Source organism: Melanotaenia boesemani, chromosome 20, assembly GCF_017639745.1.
Source record: "Melanotaenia boesemani isolate fMelBoe1 chromosome 20, fMelBoe1.pri, whole genome shotgun sequence".
Taxonomy (NCBI): Eukaryota; Metazoa; Chordata; class Actinopteri; order Atheriniformes; family Melanotaeniidae; genus Melanotaenia; species Melanotaenia boesemani.
The window spans coordinates 7,988,788-7,999,647 of record NC_055701.1 but is presented as its reverse complement, the minus strand read 5'-3'; the positions used below and the strand labels follow the sequence as shown (position 1 = coordinate 7,999,647).

General features: G+C 40.4%; 2 protein-coding genes across 2 annotated transcripts; one reads left to right on the top strand and one right to left on the bottom strand.

The window, feature by feature from the left end:
• Window positions 1-41: 41 nt before the first annotated feature.
• gemin2 (gem (nuclear organelle) associated protein 2) lies at window positions 42-4,734 on the top strand. Its single transcript, XM_041971892.1, has 10 exons — window positions 42-307; window positions 544-628; window positions 816-905; window positions 1,148-1,207; window positions 1,354-1,470; window positions 1,704-1,748; window positions 1,834-1,902; window positions 2,116-2,226; window positions 2,402-2,460; window positions 2,799-4,734. The coding sequence occupies exons 1-10, from the start codon at window positions 186-188 to the stop codon at window positions 2,836-2,838; spliced, it is 798 nt and encodes a 265-aa protein (XP_041827826.1). The 5' UTR covers window positions 42-185; the 3' UTR covers window positions 2,839-4,734.
• On the bottom strand, window positions 4,011-10,363 carry pnn (pinin, desmosome associated protein). Its single transcript, XM_041971890.1, has 9 exons — window positions 10,205-10,363; window positions 9,632-9,718; window positions 9,052-9,123; window positions 6,638-6,713; window positions 6,378-6,472; window positions 6,136-6,211; window positions 5,819-5,974; window positions 5,411-5,549; window positions 4,011-5,268 (listed from the first exon to the last, which is right to left on the bottom strand). Exons 1-9 carry the CDS (start codon window positions 10,315-10,317, stop codon window positions 4,028-4,030), a joined length of 2,055 nt encoding a protein of 684 aa, XP_041827824.1. The 5' UTR covers window positions 10,318-10,363; the 3' UTR covers window positions 4,011-4,027.
• Window positions 10,364-10,860: the final 497 nt, after the last annotated feature.

The following is a 10,860-nucleotide window of genomic DNA, read 5'->3' as shown; positions in this document are numbered from 1 at the left end:
GTTTGTTACCATGGGAACAAACCTGGCGCACAAAAAATACGTCATCATTCGGGGTGTACAAACAAGATGGCGCCCAATTTGTAAACGTAGGTGTGAGCTGATAAGACATAGCTGTTTTGAGCATTTGCATTTTATGTATGCTCGACAGTATTTTACATTTTAGACATTGACATTAGGCCTTAGAAATGAAGTCGGATGTGGAGGAGTTGATGCCGAAGCTGCTGCCGGTGGAGTGTGGAGAAAGAAACGAAGACCTGGACTTCAGTGGAACACCGAGGAACCCCCAAGAGTACCTACGACAGGTCCAGTAAGTTCCCAAACTGCGTGCTATCAGGACTGTGTATCTAGGTAGCATGTGTTTCACATGCCGCATAAAATACTGTAAATATTGAGGAAAGATAGAATTCGAAGGAGTATTTCTGTCCAATTCATAAAGCACTTTTTGTATCTTGCACTGGTGGGTCCTCTCCTTTTCATTAAGCCGGGCAGGGCGATCCAATCTAGGTTGGGCTTTTGTTGAATAATGCACCTCCCTGTCATTAGGTTGGAGGCGTCATTGTGTCCAGACGTGGTGGTTGCTCAAATCGACCCCAAGAAACTTAAGAAAAAACAAACAGTTAACGTATCTGTAAGTAAATAACATATTGTGTATTTTATTTGAAGAGGTTGACTGTGTTACAGCATATTAATGGGAAAAAATACAGTGGCAAATCATTCCCAAGATGGATGTATTGACTTTAAGTAAAATAAGGTGATTTGTTTATTAAAATGTAAAAAAAGAAAAAAGAAAAGAAATAGATTATGTTGTGTTTCAGGTGGCGGAGTGCCATGCTGCTCCTGTAGGTTTCTCCCCCAGCTTAAGTTGGCAACAGCAGCAAGTCAGTAACTTTTCTGAAGTCAGACAGGTAAGGAACACACACACAAAAAACAAAACAAACAAAAAAAAAGCTTTCCATTAATCTTTCCTGTGTCTGTCTTCAGGCAATCATGTTTTTAGAGCCCAAATTCATGTGTAATTCCGTGTTACAGTTTAACTGAGTATCTCATTAACAAATCCAGTAGTTAACTGGAAATTGCTTGTTTGTTTTAACATGTAACAGAATTAGAGCTTTGACCATAATTAATCTGTTTTCTTTTTCCTTTTCAGAGCATCACAAAGAACAGGCAACACTGGAGTACCCAGACTCTGGATGACAATGTAAAGATGGTGAGATCTCATAAAGTCACAATGTCATATTGTTTAATCTTAGTAGTCTGTGACCTTCGATTTGAGCAGTGGCATAAAAATGGTGATCGGTTTACGTTTATAATTAATGTTTCAGTGTTTTTTGGGTGTTTCTTTCTTCTTTTTAGCCAAGGCTAACAGACGAGGAAGGCTGGAAGAGGTTTTGTTTAGGAGAGAGGGTATACCAGGGCTCTTCATCCTGCCTCACAGATTCAGATCAAGATCCAGCACTGGACTATAGCAAGGTTGCATAACTATTTGATTATCAGTTTTATTTTGGGGGGTGGTCTTCAGAGGATATCAGTGAGTCTTGCCTGGTTCAAATCAGTGAAAGCCAAGAAGCTTGAATATTTATTTTATAAGAATTACCAGTATTCTACTTGTTTTACAAAAATAAGAAATCAGACTACATATGTGTATTGCTCTTATAAAATATTGGAAACTTTACTGGAGAATTGATCTCATTGTTTGTGTTTAGGTGGGGTTTCCTCCCTTCTTAAGCATTGTAAGCAGACTGAACCAGGCAAGTGGCCTCCCTATGTTGACATTCTTAAAAATACTATTTACCAGTTAAGCAACTTGATTGGGATTTTTCTCTTGGTCTTCAGAGCACAGTACTGACAGTGTTGGACATCCTTATCAACTGGTTTGAAGAGCAAGAATTTGTTCCACAGTTGGTGAGTGGATTAGGTGACTCCATATTTTCCAGTTCCACATTAATGTTATAGACAGAAAGCTATTCTCTCATGTTCTCTCATTAAGTTCATGATTTAAAATTTAGAACTAAGTGTGAGAAACGCATACCCGTCACTACTAAATATGGAGACTTGCTTTGTTTATCGCACAGCTATTTTGTTACAGTATTGTGAAGTTGTCAATTTTAATAACAGGGTTGCTGGTTGTATGCTTTGTTGGCCTGCTTGGAGAAGCCCCTTCTGCCTGAAGCCCACTCCTCCATCAGACAGCTGGCCAGAAGATGTGCCCAGCTCCGAAGCACTCTGGTATTCCTCTTCTGTAGTTTTCTTGGCTGATGAACAATGACTGACATCCTCTCTCTGAAACTATCCCAGTCCTGTAACAGTTAGATCTTTTATTTTTAAATATTTACAGCAAGTATTTTTCTTTTCTTTTCATGGTATTTGTGAACCCTAATCTGTTTTTTAAATGACTCCCCAGGATAGTCAAGAAGATGAGAAACTGCCTGCCCTCAACCTACTCATCTGTCTAGTTGCCAGGTGACTTCACTAAGTCTTTACTGCTTAGGTCAGGGGTGTCCAGCTCCGTTCCTCGAGGGCCACAATCCTGCAAGTTTTCCAGCTCCAACACACCTAACTCAAATTAACTATGCAGAACTTCATAGGCTATTGGATCTATTTAATGTGTCAGGTGTTTTGAAACAGGGAAACAGTGAAAGTCTGCATTGACAGTGGCCCTGGAGGACTGACTTTGGACTACCCCGGCTTAAGTCATGCACATATGGCTGGTGTCATATTAGGGTTTTACTTGATTATACTTATAGAATTAAGTACAGTGCATTTTACATGCAATGTAACTCCATTTGTTGATCTTGCAGATATTTTGAGCAGAACGATCTGGCAGACCAGCAGGAGTGAAGAGGAAGCAGAACCGTTCGATGATGGCTGATCCATACATGGTCCATGTGCTGGTCATGACAGTGGAAAATGAAAAGCTTTGAACCATCGTGACTGCACAAATCCACAAGTAGCTGTAAAACTCACTGGGATAAATGCCGTGGTTGATCCTAAAGGGATGGACCAGGAACAAGACTTTTCTATTTGTAAAATGAATCGTTTTATGGGCTGAGCTTGTTCTGATACAACTGAACAGCCAAAGCAGAATGTCATTCGTTGAAGACCAGTGGAACTTTCTTTTAATTTGATTTACCTTTTTGTCTATTAAACTGATTTTTAAGATAATTGCTTGGTGTTGACACAAAATCTTGATTATTTGACATCAAATCTGTTGGGAAGTGTGGAAAATAGATATAAGGACCTAAACAAGGTTTCAAGGTTTCTGTGTTTATTGACAATATTAATCTATTTGATTTTAAGTTGCAGAATGCAAATAATTCAGCACATACACTTAAGGCTGATCTTCAACTCAGTATAAGCAGAAAACTACTTTCTACACTAAACTGATTATTACAGTAGAAGATTAAAACAAAAGCACATTCCACACAGACTTTAGCCAACACCTCACCTTTAATTCTGAGCAATTATGATTTGGTACAAAAAAAAAAAAAAAACCCAAACATTTAAAGTACAACAGTTGAGCAAATCACACTTGACATGTAGGCGATTTAACAGCAATGTCACAACTGAACTACTGTATATGAATTGTCACTCCTACCAGCTATCAGTACCCCAGCCTTGCCATCAGAAGAGGTGAAAAACAACAACAAAAAAAACAAAAAAACACCACTGCTTCTTCCAAAGTGTCAAAGGACCTTTTTGACCCCAAATGTCAGACTAAGGTCAAAATATCTGTTTTGAAAGATGGGATCCAGACATCTCTCAAGTCTGGCCCATTTGGTCCAATTACAAAACCAATTAAATGACATCGGCACACATTTACCAAATAAAAGAAAAAAGGTGATAGCATATAACCATCCATTACTCTGGTTTAATTTGGTTATTCCCAATAAATTTGATGTCGAGAAGTCGACCTATGTTAAAACTTCCAGTAATTAAAAATTGTGTTTTAAGGAGAAATGTGTTTAAAAACTTAGGTCATGTTGTAAATAGCTGGAGGTTTAACTCTCCTCACAGAAGACAAATCGCATCACCGTCTCTTGTCCTTCCTGTCTCTATCTTTATGCTCCCTATCACTCCGGGAAGACCTGCCCCTCCCTTCCTCGCTCCTCCTTTTTCTCCTCTCCTTTGATCCCTTCGAGTCCCTCCCTCCTCCACTACTCCCTCCTTTCTTGTGGTGACTTCTCTCTTCTCCTTTCTTCTTGTCCCTGCCTTTATCGGATGGCCTCCTCTTGCGTTTGTTGCCGTCTGGGCTGCGACTTCGGCTACTGCTGTTGGACGAGGAGGAAGAGGAGGAGGATGAGGATGAGGAGGAGCGACTGGATCCGGAAGAAGATGACGAACTTCCGCTGGAGGAGGAGCCAGAGGAGGAAGAGGAGGAGCTGCTACTGTGACTGCGGCGTTTCTTCTGTTCCTTTTCCTTCTTCCTTCCTCTGGCACCGTCCTCGTCCCCCTTTGCAGGGTCGGGGATGCAGACCTCCTGGGAATCAGGCAGCTTTTGAGGGGCCTCCTCGCCTGAATTTCCTTTCTCTGTCTGGGACTCAATTTTTAAGTCTTTAACATTACTTGGTGGGCTGGAGGAATCCTGTGTGAGGGTAGTGTAGGCCATTTGGAGTTCTTTGGTAGGAGAAGCGCCCTCTGTTGCAGGAGGCTGCGCGGCTGGTTCTCCTACAGCGAAGCTGGGCTCGGGTTGACGACTGTAGTCTGGTGGTTCTTGGCTGCTTATGGCTGGTTCAGATGACTGGATCTCCATCTTTTTATTTTCAAGGTCTGTGTGCCACTGCTTACTGTCTGTTTCTACCTCTTCTTTCTTACTCTTGCCTTCCCTCTCTGCACCCTGCTCCACCTCCATCTCCTCTGACTCTGGACTTCCCCCCTTCTCTCCTTTCTCCTTCTGCTCCTCTCCTTCCTTCTTCTCCTCACTGCCCTCTTCACTCAGTGCCATTGGTTCCTCCTCCTCCTCTTCTACTTTCTTCAACACTTCCTTCTCCCCTTCCTCCATCTCATCTCCATCACCCCCCTCCACCACCTTTCTATCCCCCTCTTTCTCCCTTTCCTCTTCCTCCTCATCTTCCTCCTCATCTTCCTCCATCTCTGTATCACCCCTTTTACCTGTCAGCTTGGCTACCTGACCTGCTGGCTTACCCTCCGCCGATTGGTCCATCCTTGAGGCTGTGTTGCCATCCTGGTCGCGGTTTGACTGTCGCCGGGGGCGCGACTCCATCTTGCTGAGGTGTTCAGCAAATGCTTCGCACCTCTCTTCAAAAACAGCTGTCCAAAGAAAAATACAGAGTTATCAACAGACATTTACCCGTCTCCAAATGACTCAATGTTTTCCCGCGTGAGCAGACATTGATCATTTTTGTAAACTTTCTTTAAATTTAAAGTATTAAAAGATGAGAAACTGACTGACCATTTAGTTTCTTGGTGGAGTCGTCGAGGAGTTTCTGTGTTGCGGAGCACATTTTTCCAGGCATATAGAAGATATGAGGCTTGGTCTTTGTGCGAATGTATTTTACCAGGCGATTATTATGGCTTGTCCACTCCTCTTGCTGTGATTTGAGGGGAGAAAGATGACACTCTTAAAATATAGGAGAAAAAAAAAAAAAGAAAAATCCACGGCCTGTCCTCTTCACAAATTAATGTAACACAACTGACTTTATCGTTCCTGAACTACAACTATTCTGTTGAAGAAAAATTACTAAAAAAATGATATCTTCTGAAGAATATCATTACTCTGAAAGCTACAGAAATACAGTTATATACAGACTCATTCTTCTTGATCTGTTGGAATAAAAAGGGGGTTAATAAAATATTTTACCAGCTGAGCTAATTCCACTTTTTGCTCCAGTAGTCTCAACTCTGTCTGCTTGGCTCTCCTCTCTTCAAACAGCTCTCTTTTTTCATTCTCCACCTTCTTCCTTTCAGCTTCAGCTTGAACCTCGAGCTTCTGCTCAATTTCTGAACGTCGCTTTTGCTGTAAAACGATTGTTAAAGAATCATGAAAAAAGACAAGCAACGATCCAACTAAACAGTGTCCAGCAACAAGGTTTCATCTGAAGGTCACTATTCACACATTAAAATGTGATCTTAACTTTGAACGCAACGTGCTTTACAAACAGGACTTTACTTTTTTACCTTCTCTGTAGAGACATTGGACTCTTGCTTGAATTTTTGCAGTGTTCCCATCAGCAGGCCGAACATGCGCCGATTTCTGACACCATATGAGAGAAATTATAATTAGATCAAACCTAATTCCTTTATTTCAGTTTGTAATGCCGTTTTGCAGATTCTGCTGTTATTTATATTGATCTTGGATCAAAGCTGTACCTAAACACAGGATGCATATCTGTACATCTTTAAGGTTTGTGTTGACCCACCTCTGTTTGCCCTTCTCATCCATAGTTTGATCTTGAATGAGATCTCGGCGTGTTCTCTCCTTGGAGGTAGCTACAACAGACGACTGCAACGCCGGCTGAGGGAAGAGAACAAAAAGCAAACCAGTTTAAGTCATTTTAGTCTTTCATTAGACCATTTTGCACATCTTGTATAAGTGGCAGGCATTTCATAATATAACTCAGTGTGCTGTGATATTCAAAGTAGAACAATAAACAGCGCTACAAACAAACTGTCCTCTCACCTTTTTGACATCATCATCATCCTCGGCGTCGCTGTCGTGACGCACGTCTCTCTTGGCCCTCTGGTCCCCTGCCAGCCTGCAAACAGAGAAAGTGGAGACACCCATAAGGGACAGGTACACAGATTAAAAACAGCACCTGCTGCTTAATATCTGTCAGAAAGCATAAACAACTAATTATTCAGCTCAGTAGCTAAGCTTGGTCTCCAACGCATCTTGGTGACCTTTTACATATTTGTGTTGTATCTTCTGTAGTTTCACACCTGCAAGCCCACATCAAGGTCAATTTAAGTGCTTTTTTTAATCTTGAATCCTGCTGAACTTAGAAGAATCTTTCCTTATTATTGGCCACGGATACATGGTGAAACATGGGAATTTTTAAGAATTAAGTAATTCAAAATTCAAGTATTCTTCTTTGCGTTTACATGGAAATAGTGATTCCGAATTGAGGTTTACAAGAAAACCACGTTTAATTGCATTTATTTAATTCCACTTTAAATGTGGGGGTTGGGAAGAGTTCTGATTGGACAGGGAGGGGACGTGACTCATTTATGTCTAATGGGGGAAAAAAAACAAAACAAACCAACAAAAAAAAATTTCACACACACAAAACACTCCAGTTCCTGATTACTTTTGTTGGTCTAGAACACGGAAGACCACATAAGAACCATTTTGGCTTTGATTTTGATTATGTCGTAAAGCAGCAGCTCGACACCAGCATACTACTTTACTTTGGTCTGCTGAGGAGAAGGGAGACGAGGGAACGAGCATGCGCAGAACGACCGGAAAAAATTTAAAGCGGAATGAATGCATACATGATCGAGAAATTATTCAATCTGGATTTAAAATCAGAATAAAACAGCCACTTAATTTGGATTCAAGTTTAATTCGGAACGGCCATTTTAATTAGGCGTTTACAAGGTCATTTTAAAGCGGATTTCATTTTTATTCTGATTTAAAGAGCAATTAAAAATCATGTAAATGTGGCTTTCATGAAGTCAAGAAAAATGGCTTATATGCAAAATAGATGGTCTTTGTTCTGACTATATTAATGGACACATGTCAGATACCCATTGACAGACATCATTTACTAGAATGAATTACATTTAAGATACAATGACTTCATACTGGGGGGAAAAAAAAACATACAACATTCTCCTTCAGATATACTCTCAACATTGGTGACGTTATGACCCATCATTATTCCCGAATGTAGTTTAGAGCACAACAGAACAGCCTGGAGCACTTGGTTTGACTGGGCGAGGAATATATAATAAAGTGCTTTCACACTGCACTTTACTCAAGTGGACCTAGCAGCCTGGTCAGCATCATGCAGTTACAACTGCTCACTAGGGGCGATATTCTCAGAGAATTGCTAACCAACAAGAAGGAACAAGACAATCTGGCTTATTGTTTTGCCAGGATCGAAAACATATCATTCACCGCAAAGAAACCATGGCACAGCATCCAAGTTCATGCAGCTTTGGGGTTTCTGTTTTTACTTTGGTGTTGAAACCTAATGCAGTTTTTGCCAGAATCAGTCCAGTATGAGGGGCAGGAAAGGCAGTGAGTTGTGTGACATGTAATACGACGCATCCTACGTCACATCCTCTCTTTGGTCTACTGCAGAGGTTCCCAAGTAGTCTTCGAGATCTATTATCCTGCAACCTTCAGATGCATCCATTCTCAAAAACACATGAATCCAATTATTGGCTCGTTACCAGGCTTTTGCAGAGCTGAATGACATGCGGGGGAGGGAATTCAACTATTTGATTCAAGTGTGATGGGTTACATCTAAAAGCTGCAGGATAGTAGATCTCAAGGACCGCACTTGTGCACTCCTGGTTTACTGGATGGAGAGTGTGATTGTTTGCTTTCACACTCCAAGTGAACTGCACCATGGTTCACCTAGAAGTAAACGGTGAGTCACCATTTTAAAGCAGACCAGAGTTCGCTTCTTTGTTCAGCACCATAGTTTCAGTGGGTGCTCACAGAAACGGACCAAGATTCGTTCAAAGAGGACCAAACAGTGCAAATGCACCCAAAGGGGCACAGTGGTCCTCGGATGTATCCAATGTAAGGGATGCATGAAAGTATGAGGGCAGTGACGTCTAAAACAGACGTTACCTATTTAAATATGTAAAGGGAGCATAAATGGGCCTTTAGTCTTTGCCAATCAACTCTAAAAAGTACATAAAGAATGCCAGTTTTAACAGAAGTAAGGCAAGCTCCTGTATACTGATATCAATTTTTGAAAACCGACCAAAGCTCTGGACTAAATAATTTGAATTAAGAAAATATCTTCTTCCCTTTAAAACCCCACCACAATAATTGGTCATTTATATGAACTATATCAGCACATTGGAGAGAGAGAGGGGAAAAAAAAACAAAACAAAACAAAAAACAAAAGACCTCACCTCAGCAAGGCCCCTTCGATGTCTCTCTGCTTGGCAGGGGGGCCACCACTTCCGATGTCAGCGAGACTACGCCTGAATACAAAGAAATAAAAATCAGGCATGACATTTCACATCAAATAACTGCAAATGTGTTATTCCAACATAGTCATGAAACAAGTTTTACCTTCAAATGGAGGATGATCAACTTAAAGACCGACTATCATTGTTATTTATTAGCATTTTGAATGGTTTGATTGGCAATAAACTGCTTTAACTATGTGTAGTTTGACCAAGTTTTAAATATAATGTTAAATGCATGTGCATCAAACTAAATAATTAGGAAAAAAATTATGTTTTTAACTGTCTTGATATGAAATACTACAGTCCACCATTTTCAACCAAAATTTCCGCTTTGGGATGCTAAAAATATTACCTAACAGATCAGTGGTACGATCAATCAGAATATCTACTTTCTACCCAAGCATATTTGGTTAGATATGTTTGGGTTTTTGTTTTTTCAATTAATCAGTACTTTGTTGTTAAAAAAAAAAAAAAAAAAAAAAAAAAAACTAAGTGTGGGGGTTTATTTGCACAATATTACCTAAGAAGGTTGATTCCTCTGCCTCTACCTCCTCCTCCTCCTCCCAGGCTTGCCAAGGGGCCGCTAAGCCGACGGAACTGGCCCGGTCTGTAAAGACAGCATTTGACAAGGTTAACACAAAAGCACAACCTGTCACTCCACAGTCTAGGCCCAGTTCATGAAAAAATATGCCACTGTTTGTGAACTGCGTACATATTTGTACAGTAGAAGAAGAACCATTAACCGCAATAAAAATGGGGAGGGTGACATTCTGACAACGCCTACTGCAGGGCCTAAACACACCTTACCCATTACAATTAAAAGTTATATGCAGTAATGTTTCCAGAAGAACCAAATATACTAAATACTAAATATTTTCTACGTATGTTTTATTATTTCAGCATTAGAAGCGTACGTTATAACGCTTGCAAACAAATCAGCTAAAACGTGGTACCAAAGCCTCAGGTGCTACTGCTTGCTAGTTAGCCAACTCACGCTAACTTAGCACACTGGTTTTACGTTTCAATAAAAGCAAGCTTGTTAGAGACATTCTAAACACCCACAAAAACCCATATAACTTAATAAGCAACTTACCTTGAGTCATTGGGATCTCGGCCGGTCAATTTACGAATATTATCGTCCACACTTTTCAAGCTTTCCTTAGCTTTCTCGAGCTGGTCCTGCAAATTCCGCACAGCCACCGCCATCTTGCTTCCAGTTAGCGCGAGTCACGTGCTCTTCTTTCGTTCGCTTTCTCGCGTTCTTCTTCGTGGGATGTAAAGAAAATGCGCACCACCGCCATCTGCTGCTTTAAACGGAGCTGCAGGATATTGACACGGCTTCTTATTCCACTAGACAAATTAAATGGTGTCCAAGCTATCCAGCGGAAATAAATATACTGTTTTATCATGTAGTGCAACTACATTTATGTCACCGTGTATTAAATCTCACTACAAAGTCCAACCTTGCTAGCAGTGAGTTGTTTGAGACCTCCAAGGTCATTACACATAAAATGTGTTTATATTTTAATGTGTTTGTTATGTTCTCTTAAATGCAGATGAGAACACATTTGCTTGGCTAGGAAACTGTTTTTGTGTGCTTTTTAATTGGCTTGTATGAACACAACAGTTATAAATGGGACTAATTTGAATTTGTATCAATTGGATCACAATGAACTGGCTTCAGCTGATTGTGTATTTAAAGTGCTTTAAGATTTTTTATATGAATTAGTGCTATACAAATAAAGCTGA